Consider the following 18345-nt stretch of genomic DNA (forward strand, 5'->3'; position numbering starts at 1 on the left):
GTCCATATTTGATAGTTCCTACTTTCTGCCATAACTTTTGAATGGGTTGACATAAAGACTCGTGGGTTGTGTCATCGGACTCGGTTTTGAGTCCTTGAACATAATTGGTGCAAATTAGCCCTGCCCCTTCTTCTGATTGGTCGATATTTGATAGATCCTATTTTAGAGATTTATTATGAGTCCTTGGCCTTTATTGGTGAAAATTGCACGCGCGAGGGCCCGTTCATCGCTGCTTGCAGCTTTAATTATTATTATTGTTCATTTAGTTATCTCTCTCTCTCTTGTTGTTTACACCACAGTGATGCATGAACATCGGGTGTGAGTGTAACATTTAAAGCAACAAAAATCACACTTCAAAATGTGTTGCACAAAATGATCTCAATGTTATTTAGTCCTGACCACACAGATATAGTGATCAGTAACTCTGTGAAATGTCCAGACAAGTGAGGGAATTACCATCTCACCTGTGTTGGTTAAAAAATAATAATAATACAAAAAAAAAAACTGTGTTTCACTTGCAGCGAAAAAGTGATAATAGAGATTTATAACACTGTTTCCTCAAAAGACAGTTGAGAATATGGAATTCATACAAATCTGCCAAAATGTGATCAATCAAAGATGTCAGAAGAGAAAAGGCTGCCCTCCTTTATTGGGTGCTGAAATAATTTATCTTCTTTATAGATTATCATATTAGTAGGGTCTCGTATGTGAGTAATTGTGAGTCCAGATGAAATCCAAGAAAAGACATTAGTTGCATAATTACACTGATGTAACTGTTCTTTCAAACAAAGGATTTAACAAACCAAAACCACTTTTCTTTCTTTAATATAATTGTCATCATTATGTTTACCATCGAAAAATAATGTTAGCCTGCATAACAACTTATTTTGTTTCCTGGTGGGGCTGAAATCATTTCTAACATGTGGTAGACAGTGTGAGCGGACAAGCCATTATGTTTTCTAAACCCTAATCAATTAGTTTTCAATTCTTTAGAGGGCAGTCAGTAGAATAATGGAAATTTCAAATGTTCAACTCTAGAGGGTTATTGGAGAATATTAAGAGACCTCTATTAACATCCTAACTTTTTTCTTGTAATAAACATAAACTGTAGTTATATAAACGTATATATTATGGATGGACTCTTCACAAAACGTTAAACTGGAGAGTAACATGCTGATTTGGTTCATCTGTAAACCACAGTGATGGTTCCCCACTGCTCTAAACCTGGAGTATGTCAAAGTAATGGAGCAATCTGGCAAAACAAGAAGCAATAGAGGGGTTCAACCATCACATCACAGCATCAAGACAGCTCAGAGATCCGCCTGACCTCTAAATACTCAAAAGCTTTCAGGGCTTTTATTGCTAAAATGCTGGTGCATCGCAGCAACAAAACTGCATTGCTATGTGTGTCCTGCTCCTCTCTGCCATGATGTTTCATGTGAAGAGACTAGTGGGAGGACGTGTACAAATGCATAGCAACAGACTCTTTCTCTCCTGTTCCCTCTCTTCCGCTCACATTCTCACACATGCACAATAATTTGCACACACACATTCACAGTTAAAAAAAATACACACCTGCCCAGATATTGCATGCATGTACCCAGCACCCCACCAGAAACCCGGGGCTCTGAGGAATCACAAAAGCTCCATACTGAAGAAAAACCCTCAAGCAAATGAGGTAAATGGCACCACGCAAGCAGAATTAGCCGCAGTTCATGAGTCTCCAGCTGCAGTCAGGGGAGAATGTGCATCGCTGGCCGCCAAGCTGCACTTCTCACACTGGTCATATCGCCTCAGTCTGGAAACTGATCCTCCTTTTGTGTGTAAATGTTATTGTTGCCACTCTCCAGTGGCAGCTCACTCCTCCTCGACCCTGCCTGTTGCCATATCTGATCAGGGCCTGTCGTGTTGGTAAACTTCCTACAAAGACAAGCTTGGCTTGCAAACAGACAGCATCCATTTGCCTACCTGCGTTTTGCAGGATGGTGCCTCCAAGTGCAGCGGTGCAAATCGCCTGTTGAAACCCTACAGTTCTATTTCGGGCCATCCCACACAGTTGGAGAGGAGCAGAGACGTGTCACCCGTTAATTACAGCTTTTCAGGTTCTTATGAAAATGTGTGCTTCTATAGGTAAGAGAGTCTTACTTTGGATTTCAGGAGCACACCTCCAGCAATTAGCACATCCAGGGCATGGTTGGTGTGTGTGTGTGTGTGTGTGTGTGTGTGGAGGGGGGTCTTAATTGCGTGGATTTAAGTATTTCGATTCAGTTGCCTTTACTTTCCGAACACATGGAAATTATGTCCTTGCAGCTTTTGATGACAACATCTCATGAGTAACGCAGACGACCAGTTCAAGTGTGTGTTATGTTCCAAATGATGCCATGTTGGCACTTAATCTGTGCTTTTCTCAGTCTGTTCCGCCAGCCTAACGGAGGAGCGTTATTCCTATAGGTCAGCCCCTTTCAATTAATTTCTTGTTATTCTTTATCCAGTAAGAATTTAATCCTCATAACTGGATTATGAGCTGATTGGCACCACAAGAGAGCTGTTTGTTATTGAAATGAAAAGTTATATTATTCTGGATGGATGGTTCATTGACAGCCAATCCTGAGTGATCAGTTAATGAGCAGTTTTATCCATGAAATCATTAACTTGCCTTCAGCGTGTACCAGCTGCTTCCATAAGTGTTCTTGATTATCCTTTTCCAGAGAGCTGTTGAACACACAAGCACACACATACAAACACACCTCCTCTTCTGTTCATATGAAGAGAAATAAACAGGAAACAAGTTCAAGGAATGAAGGACAATGAACTTGCAAGAAAGATTCTAATTCAAAAGAATATCTAAGAGCTATCTAAGAGCTAACCTGACACTGACAAGTATCTGCAGATGTCTGGGTTAGCTTTTATTCTTCAGGTGACTCAACCAAACCCCACCCCTGCATGGAACTACCTACATTTGAACCAACACATAAAACCTTTTCTGTCAAGTCTCTTGTTTTTCTTCCATCCTGTTTTATACAGTTTTCCATTTCACTGCATGGATATATCTGTCAGAGAGAGTGTGACAAGGGCAATCTGTATCCATTCAATTTGTCTGACTCCATGGCGACCGTCTCCACTACACCTCCTGTAGGGGAGGTTACCGTGCTCTGGTACACCTGCTTCCTGCTGGGGAGACTTGCTACAAAGGCTTCAAGTTTGAAAATGTGTGTAGGTAACTTTTGTATATGTGTGTGCGTGTGTGTGTGTCTCTTTATTATTAATCAGGGATAGCTGTGAGGTCAGCAGGGGAGGGGAAAGAGGCCAAGGGTTGACATTTGGGGCTGCTGTTAGTCCGGCAGGGAGGCTCACAAGCAGCGTCAGTGAAGCAGTAGGTTACCGTTTCTGCCCTGTCAACAGTGCTTTGTTCTGTCGCTGTGAATATGTGAATGCTTTTCTCAAATGTATGTCAAAGGACCACACATTGTGGCGGAATTCAACAAGAATATTATCCATTTTTAGATTTTAAGATACTCCGCTTTACTTTTCCGTCTGAAGGAACGACTAAGGAAACCATTTGCATGAGGAAACTGGCCAAGGTGAAGAGGGCTATACCAAATTTCATTAACTTGTGGTCCCGTAAAATTGATTATATCAGTCAATTATAGAAGTGGCGATCAAGATGAGCCATCAAATCCGTTCCAGTGTAGTACTGGGTGCCAGCGTGAAGGGTGCCAATGTTAGTTAACGAAACCAATATTGATTAATAGAAGGGCACGGCACATTGGTTTTAATTTTTTTTTTTTATTATTATTTTTTCGTATTTATTTTGTTATTTATATTGTAAACTTTGTAATGGGACATCAGTGTCCTGATGCTCTACTATGGTTCCATGTTTTCCAAAGCTAAAAATGACATTATGACTATCAGCAGTGCTCAGAGATTGAAGGAGACAGGTGGAATATCTCTGAACTTAACAAAAATGATAACTGTGTTGTTTTCCTTGTGTACTAAAAACAAACAGTACAAGCACTAAACAGATGTAAGCTACCGATTCTGAGTTGACTTTGCATCCTGATTCCTCACTCATCCCTTCATGATTGTGCTGCTGAGGTTTCATTTAAACATTTGTGTGAACAGTAGAGTTGTTTTTTTCTTTAAAATTTACTTGGAGGAGCCAGTCCAAACAAACTGAGGTTGTCAAAAACTGACCTCATCTCTAATAACATAATTCGCTTAAAGGTCCTTGGATCAAAACTTGGCTGTGGTCTTTTTGTGTGGATGGATGGATGGATGGATGGATGGATGGATGGATGGATGGATGGAGTGATGAATGGATGGATGGATCAACAAAACCAACACTTCGACGTATGAAAAGCAGCTACAGACACAAAAAAAATGTATGAGCTTAAAGCCGCAAACCTCCCACTGTACTCTGCCTGTAGTATTTCATCGAATGTGCTGTCTTTGAGAGAGAGATGCTGTTGAAAGCTGTAAAGAGCTGCTATTATCAATAGAGCACTGAATGACATGAATATGTTACATCTGGGTTTAGTAGTTACATGCAAAAATAAAAAAAAAAGGTCTGACGGCATTCCAAAACTCAGAACAGCAAAATCCTGCTGCGGACTCCTTAACAGGCGATGGGTGATTAATTATTGTATGTTGGACTAATAATTCCACTCAGTGTTTGTTTACAGTGGCATAATTGCCTACATACAGCACTGACAGTGGCTGACAAGAAATAACGTGCTGAGACAATTAGCATCCTCTTTTGCTCTGCTTTTGTGTGTTTAGAAAGTGAACGTAAGATTCTGCCAGGTTTTTATATTCCAGCTATTAGAGTTTGCAGAAATACATTCAAAGCATTAATGTATTTTGTTTCCATATTGGGTTGCAGGGGTGGGGGGTGTACATGTGTACAAGGTGTTAGTCACCTTTACATTGACGTGTTGATGATGTTGACTAGTTTTACTCTGAATGCATGTAAAAAAGCCTCGGTCCAATTCTGTGCTTCAACACCTCTCTCATGTCAGCTTTTACATAAATAAGAGCCTTTTCTCTCCATCACTCGTCTCCTTCTATTTCTCTCATGCACACCCACACAGAGCCTGTCAGAGGCACATGAGGATGGGTGGAGGAAGGAGGGAGGTGGGTGAAGCATGACACGTGAGAAGGAAGAGCATTCCTCTTAACACTGCATCGACAGCCCTTCATCTATTGTTTCTCACTTCTCTCCCTTCATTTTGTCCAAATCCTGCATGCTTTCAGAAATGTTCTGTTGTGGCTGTTATTGCTGGTGTAATATAGGCTGTTAACAATGTACACATAAGGCTTCTTCTTTATGTTCTCAGAATTACCCAAATTCTCATTAACATCTTCTCTCCTCTGGTAGAGAGATGATGATTAATCTCTGTGAAATGCATGTGTAAAAGAAGACTGCCAATTGGATTAAACCTTCCCGAGAAGAAACCGAAGGAACAAAAAACTAAATTCAGGTTCAGTTATGATTTAGTACGATATGCCTACATCTAATAGGCTACATGATCCATTATTTAACCCCGTCACTGTATGTATGAGGGGAACAAGCAGTCAGCCAAAGATTAATCTTTCCCCCAAAGATGGAAGCCAAGAAGAAAAATATATTACTTGTCTCTTTGTGTGCTTGTACTTTCTTATTAAATCGATAAAATCACACATTTCTACAGATACTAGTGTATGGGTGTTGTACAAGACTTTGCACGCCTATTGGTTGCCAAGGCAACTCGCAGAGTTTTCCATACACAGACTGCTGCCTCGTTTCACATGGAGTTGTCTTTTATATAAAAGTCACTGCACCTGGTTGAAATGCTCTCATCAGTGGCAGATGTAACAACACAAAACATGCATCTCCAAACCAAGTCCATACCTCCAGGTGCCTGGCAATGCTATCTGAAAGCAGCTGAATCTCATACTCATAAAATATTCAGCATCAGTGTGTGTATTTTCCTTTCTTATTTTAAAACACTGGGAAAAAATAGATTCAGCACTTCTTTTCTTTTCATGTTCCAAGAGGGAGGGGCTTTAATCACACTGTAAAAAATGTCTACAAAGTATAACAGTACACCTAAAACATGAGTGCAAGGGCCTCATTTTATATGTCAAGTAATTAGTTCTGTGTAGTCAAGATGTTCCAGTTCTAGAGGAAGTTCAATTCAGCCTGAGAAAACATGAGTAAATAGCATAAGCTGTGCATGCGAGAATGTTTCCAAGTCAGTGAAAATCAGTCAAATAAATTATTCAGTAACGGAAAGATTATCCAGGACAAGTTGTCCTCAAAAGCTGGGTGACCTTTCAAGAAGTAGACCAGTCATAGAGGCTACTGTGAGACAAGATGAGGCCAGTTGCCCTAGTGTGTCACCAATAACTTCATCATAAGAAAGTGACAAAAAAGGAAAGCCATTCTTGACCCTTTATAGGGCAGTCAATAAGATACTTGAAATTTCAAATTTTCAACTCTGGAGGGTTATTGGAAAATATTAAGGGACCTCTATTAACTATCATAACTTTTTTTGTAATTACCATTGACTGTAGTTCTACTGAAGTGACCAATTATGGCCACTTGCTCTGTAAAGAATTAAAGCTGCAGTGAAAAGGATTTTCATTTTATATCTAAGACATTTCCTTAAAGGTTACAGTCGATGTGTTCCACTTCAGCGGTGTCTGTTATCGTCACCATCATGTTTCTGCAGAATCTCAGAGTCTCTTCCAAGAGAAGAGTAATCAGTTGTTTGCAGTCTGCAATGTTGCCACTAAATGTCACTGACTCCTACAAACTGTTTCACTTTGACATCGGGTTCTTCTTGTATTGCTTTTGTGCCTCCTCGTGTCCTGCTCCCAGTGACCCAGATATCGATATCCAAGCAGGATCTTCAAGGATGAATTTGTTCTGAAAGGCCCGGTGAGCCATAAGAAGGCATGGATATGTGTATCCTGTGTAGATTCTGCTCTTCAGCAGTGACTCATGAAAAGGAAGTGACATGTCATTTCATGCTGTAACTGGAATGAAAACTAAATAAATAAGTTGTCACCATCACCGTTAATATTCACCTGACAGATCACCGTATACACTGTACAGCAGTAGGATGTACCAAGACAATAGATTGATGATGCAGCTGTGCTACGCATCATTTGAGGTTGTTTTTAAAATGACGCCTGTCTCATTTTGTTAAATGCCTGTTGCCTTGACTCTCCTCTCACCACCTGTCTCCTCTTCCTTCTACCTTTTCATGTCAGGCAGGAAGAAGATGTGAAGAAAGGAGGTGAGAAGAGGGAAAGAGGTTGTACAAAGTGATAAATAGTCCCAATTAACCTGCTTTGATTTTGTCTATTAAATAGTAAAGTTGATTAAAAAAATGCTTTAACCGTGAAGACAAATTGATGTTACTGTAAAGCCATAAAAAAGTAATACTCTTACCTCTAATGAGTCTGTCTTACGTGGCTGATGTCATGTCTAGAGTGCAACCCAATCAGTGTTGTAGGAAATTTCATTAGATGAGATTTGGCATCTCATGGTTTGATGCTTAAAGTTCAAACAAGTAGAATCTGGGAGATAAATCAAAGCTGCTTAAACGTATTTGCAATGTGGTTTTTATTCCACCTCTTCAGACCTTCAGGTGATTTCACAAATTAGTTCTCTTGAGCCAAAATGACGTCCATAGATTACTCCTGCAATCGCTTGATGCTGGACCGTATTCAGCGGCTTGGTCATTATTGATTACAAGACCTGGATCTTGTCACAGTTCATGGGATTCAAAAACCCACACCTGAACATCCATTTAGTTAGATTCTCAATAAATATTTGATGTTTTTCTACATCACAAATTCTGACAAAGAAAAATGCTTCATGGCATTAAATTAAATTACTTCATAATGTCACATCGATAGCATCGTTAGTCTTTCCTGCATGTTATCATGCATTGTTAAAACCTATTCAGGGATGTTTCAACTTTGAAGAATTAACCCTGAATTAACAAAAACACCCCAAAAATCGGTTAAAATCCATGTTTACTTCAATATGCTGAAAAATAACAGCAAAGTTCACCCTTAGTTTAATATAACTCTGTGAAGATGTTTAAAGATTTGCAACAAAAACCTTCAAGAACAATATTGTTTGACCAAGAGTATTGAAACATTTACTTTATTCTTCAGTCCATTACCTCTTCTGTGTGAAATATATAGAAACCCAAAAGCATCCTCTTCCAGCGAACACCACTGCACAACGTGCCTCTTTTATTACTTTTTAGATTACTTTTTTTTAACTGTTTAACACGATAGCCATTCTAATCAGGTCTTAATAAGGAGGGTACAAGGGGACCATTAATCGAAGTGCTGGAACAATCGGTGACACTGACATATTCCACAGGCTGCATGTGGATTTTACTAATGCTCAGCTACAAAGAAAGAGCATGAACGTTGCACACATTAAAACCAATCAGTTATTTTATAAAAACAGCTTCATTACTACAAAGCCAACTACAAAAGAGAGATTGCATTTTCCCCACAATCTTTTTCAGGACACACAGTTCAACCATTTCACAGCATCAGCGTGCACCAGTGTGAGGCCTCTCCCCTCACTAATGCTTTAGCAACACCTGTGGTTTTTCTTGTGTCAGACTTCAAAATGCCTTCCACAAATGACTTGTTTAAAAACGTCCCACTTTATTCTACTTTCATTCTGCAAATGTGATTTATTTAAAAGGGTACTTTGGTAACATTGTGGGGATCTCTGTCTGTTATTGAAGTCAGAAAGTGTGACTGTCTTTGTTGACAGAAACAGGTGTGTGACATGTGCAACCTCAATTTGCAACTCGCTCAAGTTTCCTTAAAAGAGACATCACATGTATACATCATGATATTGGTTGTCTAACTCTTGTAAACACAGAAAATGTAGTCTTAACCAAGGAACAATAAGCATTATTAAAAAATATTTTACAGTGAACTTCTCTATATTATGGAAGTCATAAAGGGTCATACATATACATGCATTTTATTTCTTTTATTTCTCCTTTTTTCCTGTAATAACAAGATCATTTTCCATGGGAAAATTGAGGAAATAAAATGTATGTATATATGACCCTTTATGGCTTCGTAGTTTTTGTTTTCTTGAGATCTCAAATTAATTATATTGTTATCACCAAAAAACAGAGGAAAATTATCTTTTTATAATAATAATGAACGGTGTGTAGAACCACACTTAATAAACAAGGTGAATTATATCCCTAACATTCACTACACATTAATCATTTTCCACACATACATCTTTAGTGTCAAAGATTAGATCATCTGACATTTGTAGAGCTTCCTGTGTGTAGAAACTGTTGATGGTGGTTATGCTCAGACTGATGTGCACAGATCAGGTTACATTTGTGCATGAATTAGCTTGCGTATGCATGTGGATACATGTGCATACAGCGCAACTTGGAATGATAAAAATAAACATATCAGATACGAATTAATTGCCGAGCAAAAATATCTTCTGATTCACCCTTCTGGTACATAAGTTCTGAACAGCACTTTGGCTGGCTGCTTACTTCTTCTAGAGTACCGTGATTGCTCTTTACTCTATAAGACAAGACGTCTTATGAGTATCTCGCACAGCCCGCTTCAAAAAATCTGACTATCGCTTTAAATAACAAGACTCACATTTGGATTCAGCCCTGCGATGGACTGGTGACCTGTCCAGGGTGAACCCCTGCCTCTCGCCTGTAATGAGCTGGGATAGACTCTGGCAGAACCCGAGACCCTGCAAAGGATAAAACGGGCATACAAAATGTATGGAAATTGGCATTTGTTTGAAGCTTGTTTACTTTAGTTAGTGCAGCACGTCGGAGACAAGGATAGTGGTTCAAGCCATGGTGTGGGCCTACCTAGATACCTTTTGGGATTGTTTTTTTTTTTTTTTGGCTGGGCGGGGGAGAGTTGAAGCATTAAATCTTTTGCCTATCACTCAGGGCTGTCAGATCTACAATATCTGTGTCATGTATGTGTAGTAATCTCATTTTAGCAGAGCAGAATATGGATCCTATGTTTGTATATATATATCTCCTCTCATTTGAGTCATCACGTGAACAAGCCAGCTCACCTCCCAAACTTTACTGGGGATTTATGTATAATATACATCACTTAAATGTCTTTGAAAGAATGCTGTTATGTGACTCTGAAAATAAAATAATAAATGCCAGAATATTCACTTCATCCTAATTAAAAAGAACATCGAGGCTTTTTTGGCACCACAAATACACCATAATGCAAAAACAAATGTCAGCTTCCATTTGACGTAGCTGCTGCCAGAGTGTAGCTATTAATTGTCAGGCTCTTGATCATTGAATCGTCTATCTAATTTCCTATTGCCGGGTAAGTCATGTTTGAACTTATGTCTTATAGGCTTCAGGTAACCCAGTAGGCACGCTCTCTCTGCCTCTGTGTGCTAATGATGAAAAGCCTCAGGCCAGGCGGGATGCTCAAGGTTACATACCTGCAATCTTGCTTCACAAAGAAATCAGCAGCACCCATCTTAGAGAGATAAACCGTACTCAACACTGCCTGGTGAACGCTGACTCACTGGCTCAGCCTGTGGAAATGTCTGCCGCTCCTTGGCCACTGTTAAGCTTATTTTTTCTGTGATATCTAATCACAGGGAAATAATGTCGGTGGCTGAAATTGACAGAGAGGAACTATCTAGCTGTTTTGAAATAAATCTTTGGGATTCACCGATGTCAGGGCCTGTTCATACGCCTCCATCAGCTATTATTTTGCGTCATTTTAGTGGATGAACTGTGAAGACCTTGATACATGCCCTGCAGACACAGAACAAACACGTCATCTGCCATCACATTGTTGGAACAGACATGTCAGACTCCACTGATGACATTACAACAACCTCCAGTTAAACAATAATTCTGAATCATTTCTCTCACTTTTTTTTCCCTTTTTTTGAGATTTAGATGTTTATAGAAAACAAAATTATTGTATTCTTCATAAAACAGTTTTCATATTCCTCCATTCAGCAGATTTCAACTATAAGAACTCATGAGACATAAATGTTACGCTCATTACTGGATCGTTAAACATGCTAGCCATCTACAAAATGAGTTGCATATCATTTTCATACATGGTGACTGAAGCGATTCCTCCTCTCATTAAACATTCATTTGCCAGTAAGGTGTGCAGCTGTTCTCCTTCCGAACAGAAAGGAGGGGAAGATCAAATTGATTTCTCATCCATATGCTGGAGTAAACCGACTGCAGATAAAGCGGTATCTGGTGCTGCTGCTGTTGATGTGTTGTCTTAGGACTACATTACTGGTATAATATTGAGTTTCTCTTTCATAAAAAGAATATGAATGGGCTTGATAAATCTGCAGTGATGGAAATGTCACTGTGTCGGTCAGTCCAAATAGTGAAAACCTCTTTTAAAGCTTGCCTGAAATGTTGTACAGAGAAACACACCCCCGGGCAGTGAATTCCGTCATTTCAACAATGAATAACAGTTGTGTTTTTGGGAGAAATGTCCTTGATTTTTTGTGGAATTTTACATTTTGTCTACAAAACTATTTCTTATTCATCACTAATGAGCTGAGATTTGTATTTCTTCTTTTTTTACCCAAGTGTTGTCGAATTTCAAATTTGATTACATGTTCTAGCATTGATTTTATTCCCTGCTACCTGTTTAGCTGATTTGGCTTTTGTGCTGTATTTCAAGTAATGCAGAGGATATTTTTAAATACAATTTGAGAGACCATAAAGCTGAGTATGGAATCCAGTCAGAATAGTATATCCTGGACTATACTGTAGCACTTTGAGATTCGCAGTAATGTAAAGTGCATTATAAATAAAATGTATTATTTTTATTATTAGGGCCCGAGCACTTACAGTGCGAAGGCCCTATTGTATCTGTAAGAATTCTTTATTCTTTATTCTTTATCCTTCTGACGAAATTAGGACCTTTTTGCCCCCCTAAACGTGCCCCAAAAGTCACCAAATTTTGCACGCAAGCCAGGCCTGGCAAAAAACTTGATATTTCATGGTTTGCATTAATGGGCGTGGCCTAACGGCTCAACAGCGCCCCCTAGAAAACTTTTCTCTGCCATAACTTTTGAACGGGTTGTGATAAAGACATGTGGGGGGTGTCATCGGACTAGGTATTGAGTCCTTGACCTTCATTGGCCTGAATTAGCCCCGCCCCTTCTTCTGATTGGTCGATATTTCATAGTCCCTATTTTCTGCCATAACTTTTGAATGGTTTGACATAGAGAGTCGTGGGTGGTGTCATTTCTGATATGCTTATGGGGGGCGGTGGCCATGAGTGCGAGGGCCCGTTCATCGCTGCTTGCAGCTTTAATTATTATTATTATCCTCCTTTGAAATGTGGTTTGGATCTGATTTGCAAATATCTGAGCTGTGTCAGATGCGTTTGTTCAGACCTTCCTGCGCTAACAGGTTTCTATCCAGTGTTTTACATTTTGTAAAGTGTGGTCCTGTCTGGATATGTAAAAAGAAATATGGGTTGGCAGGGTGAATGCAGCCTTAATCTTGCTTTAAGTTTCCTTTTAATTGAGTCTGAAAAGTGAAGGTGTCAAAGAACCCAGATTAATGTTTGAGTCATTTACACTAAACATATAATCTGTTCCAGTGGATGCTGTGTTCAGAGCATTAGATTGAAACAGATGGTATAATATATGCAGCCCAATTCCTTTCCTGATTATATTTTCTGCGAGTGACAAATTCATTCTCAGGGTTACTTAGGTTAAACCAGAGCTTAATAATGCAACCAAATTAAGCTGTGTGACCACAGTTCATGCCTTCACAGGAAGATGGACCATTTGCATTCAGAGAGCAATGCAGGAAGTGTGCCGGGTAAATGTGTACGCGTGGCCCCAAGTAGGTTGTACAACTCTTCAAAAAACTGTTGAGAATTTTCAAATTTAAATGGTGAACCTTACCTGTACGTCTGTGAGGCCTAAAGCTCCGAAAGCACAGTTCGGCGAAGTCCAAGGAAAGGGCAAACTCAAAGAGATGAAAATACTCAAAGTGAAAAAAAAACCAGCACTTGAACACTGAACATGACTGGGGTCTTCAAAAGATGAAGGGGAAAAAATGAAAAAGCAGCACGTTTAAGTAGTGGCAACAGTAATCAGATAAGTGGCAAAATGGAGCATATGAGATGAGAGGCACGCGGAAAAAAAGAAACAGAAGAACTGGGGACCGCTGGTGGATGAAAGTAATAACCAAGAAAGGATCACAAGGAGATGACTGAGGCCAAAGGCTTATCTCATTTGTCCAACTTGTCTGCACTCTCCTCCTGCCTCCTCCCTATAACCAAACCCTATTATCATGAATATTTGGAATATTTTTAATTCTCAAAGTAGTTTTGAAGTAGAGATTTTAAATAAATATATACACTTGCATGAATGTTTGTATTTCTTATCTGACAAAATGTAATGAAATACAGATGTGCGATGCAACACCACAATGTTATATGATGCAGTTGGCATGTTATGTTAAATGGACTTTTCAGTGTCATGTGGGCTTCCTTCCTCCATTATTTTTCTCCTCGTGTCTTTTCTACAACACAAGATAAAAAGAATGAAGGATGTGCAACTTGGATGATTAGCTAACAAGACTAAACCTGTATAACAAGATCTGCCCATGTAATAAAGTCATTAATACCAGTGAAAAGAATATGACACCATTTAATGACACCATCAATCTTTCTCCATTTTCTGATTCTGCCGTTCTACCTCTTTGTTCATTCATCAGGTGTACCTGTGTCTACTGGAGAGGTTTGTGTAGAAGAACATGTTGTGACAGTCATGTCTCTGGAGATGGAGAAGACCATCACCAAGCTGATGTACGACTTCCAGAGGAACTCCACCTCTGATGATGACTCTGGATGTGCACTCGAGGAGTACGTCTGGGTTCCCCCAGGCCTCAGTCCCGAGCAGGTAAACCAAAACTCACCTGCATCCAACTTAACATTTACTTATTCCTCATTTTCATCGAGTACATTCAGAGCATACTGTATCTAACTTAAGTGAAGTGGTCAGAAGAATGAATCATCTGGGTGACATGTGGTCCTTTCCTAATAATCTTGAGAGGGGGGGGCAATGTATCGATGCATGAAGATTGTTTTAAATCTTTGTATTAGTCTCCCACGGGTTCAAATGAAAGGTGAAAGCAACCGACAGGGAGTACAAATCACAGCTGTCAGGCATTTCATGGGAAAATAATACTGAGAACATACTTCAGCTGTCAGCCATGAAACTGACGTCAAGCAGGAAGTACATTCACAGCCAGACAAGTAATCGTAAAAAAGACATCAGCACACGCTGAGCTGCATCGTCTGAGGAGCGATTGGAAGGGATGAATGAATCAATAAAAGACTTGACTCCGTGTTTAAGAGTTCAAGTTATGAGACTGTGTTAAACTTCACATTCAGAAAAAAAGAAAAAGCAGTTCCCCCAGGTGCCATCATAGCCATGACTTCTTGTTTCTGGTAAAACATGTTCTCCAGAGGTTTCATAACTGTGTATATATCGTCTTTTTCTGTTTGCATTAATGATGCTTGTGGTCGACTAGATTTACATTTTCTGTGTTTGAGCATATCATTGCACATTTGTGCCCAGTGGAAATGAGATAATTAGAGTCAGTGAATGTTCGGCTGAATCTAATTGAAATTTTGCTGCAGTGTGTTGGAGCGAGCAGGTCTTGTAACTCCCTATTTGGACTCATTTGCAGTTTAAATGCTTTTTAATTGCATATATGATCACGCTAATGGAATTACAGGAAGATGTCGCCTCAACCTTTTTATTTTCTCATTTTGTTTATTTGTTTCTTTTTTTTCAATTTTTGTCTTCAGAAACACATTTTGTGAAACTGTATTTGACTATAAACATTTGTGCATTTATTCGTCATGAGACCCTGAAGCAACAGGCCTCCTAAGGCTTTGTTACCGGATGACAGGATGGGCTGATAACAGGCATTTTCTCCAGTCAGCCATCTTGACAGGATGCTGAAAGAGGCTGCAGCCTCTGTCATCCAGCAGGAGGTGCAGGCAATTGTAGCTGCCTGTTTCTTTTTTAACGCGCTTGAATGTAACGGTTTTTAAGCCTGTCACTTCTGGTTTCTCTCTGTACAGTGTCATTAAAAAGAAGAGCATTGTCTTATATGCAGAAGCTCAATGAGCTGTCAGACTTTAAAATATCGAAATGTGATTTTATTTACTCCGTCATTAAGACTCAGCTGTGTTAGCATTGTCTTACTGAAACGTTATGTTCCCCGAATCTTTGACAAAATGATTTAAATTGTAGCAATGTTTTTTTTAATTTAATACCAACCACGATAGAGTTTCATGCATAAAAACATATTTGACTGTTCCCGTTATCGTTTTTGACTTCTCAACCAAACGTACGCAGAAAATAATAGTTTTTGACTTAAAAACAAAACAGAATATTGTGTTCTAAGGGAAAACAATTAAATGTAGAATTGACAAAATTACTATATTAATGTTAAATGAATTAGGGCTTACAGTGCGAAGGCCCTATTGTATCTGTAGGATTTTTTTTTCTTTCTTTCTTTTTTTTCCGATGAAATGAGGGCCTTTTTGCCCCCCTAAACGTGCCCCAAAAGTCACCAAATGTTGCACGCAAGCCAGGCCTGGCGAAAAATTTGATTTTTTTTTTGTTTTTCACCTTGTCTGCACACATATTAATGGTTGATACCATGCCGGTAAAAACCTAAGGCATATATATGGGGGGGGGGGACATCCACTGCCAATCCAGGAAGCAAGAACACACGTCAAGCACTGGAAATCTGCAACAGGCGGGGGGGAGGCTACCCCGTCACCCACGAGACCAGAGGCCGACAAGGAAGAACCCGGAACCCAGGCCACCAGCAGGGGGCCCCCACGACACGGGAAGCGGCAGCCAGGGATCCCGCGGCGGCCAGGGATCCAGCGGCAGCGGACCGCTACCCATACAATCCCCGGCCACCCGGTCCGGGCCGGACACGTGGCCAGGAGGCCCTCACCCTCCAGGCCAACAACCCCCACCCGGCGAGGGGCCAGCCTGCCCGGAGAGACAGAGCTGCCAGCCGCTGATGCGGGCAGGTCCACCCGCCCCACGAAAGTGGCCCTCCAGGACCAGAGGGGCTTGCAGCTTTAATTGGCAGTTGTGTTTACAGTCTGCCATTTATTGAGCACATCAAATATTATGCATTTGTACAAAATAAGCCAAATGATGCTCTGTTGGGCTCTAGTGGACTTACATACACTAGATATAGGCAGGAAGGTGGGCACAAAGAAAGGGGGAGACATGCAGCAGAGGGTCCCTGGTTGGTATCCAAACCTTTATCGGCATGACATGACCCAGGCTCCCTTACATGAGGGTGTCTGCTAAACCGGCTGAGTTACACACTACTCCACACAGGATTTTCTTTTTCTTTTTTTTTTCCACACTATTTATTTGCACGAAAATGAATCTGCAGATAAATACTTTCTGAAAACAATCACAAGGTGCAACATGTAAAACAACATGATGGATGGATGGATGGATGGATGGATGGATGGATGGATGGATGGATGGATGGATGGATGGATGGATGGATGGATGGATGGATGGATGGATGGATGGATGGATGGATGGATGGATTGGTGGGTGGATAATAATGAGTGGATAATGAGTGGATGTGCCAGACTTTTCTCCAGCTAAATGCAGAAAAGACAGAGGTGATCATTTTTGGCCCTAAAAATGAAAGGGAAAAGATCAGCGCTCACCTTGGCTCCATGTCATGGACAGCTACAAATCAAGCCAGAAATTTTGGTGTAATTATTGACTCAGACCTGAACTCAAATAGCTATCTAAAGTTTATCACTAAATCTGCCTACTACCACCTTAAAAACATTGCTAGAATTAAGGGGATTCTCTCTAAACAAGACATGGAAAAACTTATTCATGCATTCATTTTCAGTAGGTTGGATTATTGGAATGGCATCTTTACAGGCCTGAACAAGAAATCAATCAGGCAGCTGCAGCTGATCCAGAACGCTGCAACCAGAGTCCTTACAAGCACCAGGAAACTGGACCATATTACACCGGTTATGAAATCACTACAATGGCTTCCAGTGAGTCAAAGGATAGAGTTTAAAATCTTACTGTTGGTCTACAAAGACCTGAATGGTCTTGGACCAAAATACATGCTTGATCTGTTAGTTCCTATGAAGCTCCCAGACCCCTGAGGTTCATCTGGATCTGGTTTGTTGTGTGTCCCAAGAACCAGAACCAAGCAAGGTGAGGCAGCGTTCAGTTATTCTGCTCCTCACCGGTGGAACAAACTTCCTGTAGACCTGAGGTCTGCTCCAACTGTCAGCTCCTTTAAATCAGGGTTAAAAACATTACTGTTTACTGAAGCGTACTCTTAAATTAAATATACCTGCTGCCCTTACTTTTTAACAACTTGTGCTTTTTATTATTTTACTTATTTTTTATCATTTTATTTATTATTTTACCTCCTTTTCTCATAATTTTATTTACTGTACAATTATGTCTTGCTGCTTTTAATGTCGATGTAAAGCACCTTGAATCACCTTGTGTTGAATTGTGCTATATAAATAAACTTGCCTTGCCTTGCAGTGAGCTCAAGGGTTGCTGACAGGTCCCTTAAGCAATGTAAATATTAGCTCTTAAAAATTTAAAGGCCATCTAACTATTCAAGGTTGTGTCTGCAGAGGTGCTGACTTAAAAAGGCAGCAGTGAAAGAGGGCACAACATTAACAAGCGCTATTGGCAAGCAGACCATGATACATTATTTGGATTGGTTTGTTACATGAATTAATGTAATAAGGTAGAATATGTGGCACACATTTATCTCAATATAGTGGTCTGGAAAACATGGTAGCCAAATTCATATAATAATAAGCAGCTATAGTTAACATTTTGCTTTACACGATCACATGACTATTTGTATGTTAACTTTTTCAATGCTCAACTTATAGAGAATGTCCTCTGATTTTTTTTTTCATTCTGTAGGTTGACTATTGCAGTTCAGTCAAACAAATGAGTTCAGCACACGATGAAGCATTTAAAAGCCAGATATTTATCTTTCGGTTGGAGGATATGAACTACAGAGTTTAAAGGGGAATTATTTAGAACCTTCACTTACCAGGTATCCAATGAAACCTGAAAATAAGTGATAATGTCCTTCATATCAATTGATATTGTGAACACGCGTGTTTGTCACATATAAATATCTCATGAGGGGATAATACTGTATGCCAGCACTGTTCACAGCTTTTTTATTTTCTCTGCAGGTGACCTGAAATCAGTCA

General features: G+C 39.8%; 1 protein-coding gene across 1 annotated transcript in view; it reads left to right on the forward strand.

Annotated features, from left to right (window-relative positions):
- Positions 1-18345, forward strand: part of LOC133457051 (prickle-like protein 2) — a 42959-nt gene that overhangs the window by 17929 nt on the left and 6685 nt on the right. Inside the window, exon 2 of the mRNA XM_061735900.1 lies at positions 13782-13966. Coding sequence (XP_061591884.1) covers positions 13835-13966 — 132 coding nt within the window. The 5' untranslated portion in view covers positions 13782-13834. The remainder of the gene's footprint in view (positions 1-13781; positions 13967-18345) is intronic.

This window comes from Cololabis saira, chromosome 12, assembly GCF_033807715.1.
Source record: "Cololabis saira isolate AMF1-May2022 chromosome 12, fColSai1.1, whole genome shotgun sequence".
NCBI classification, from domain to species: domain Eukaryota; kingdom Metazoa; phylum Chordata; class Actinopteri; order Beloniformes; family Belonidae; genus Cololabis; species Cololabis saira.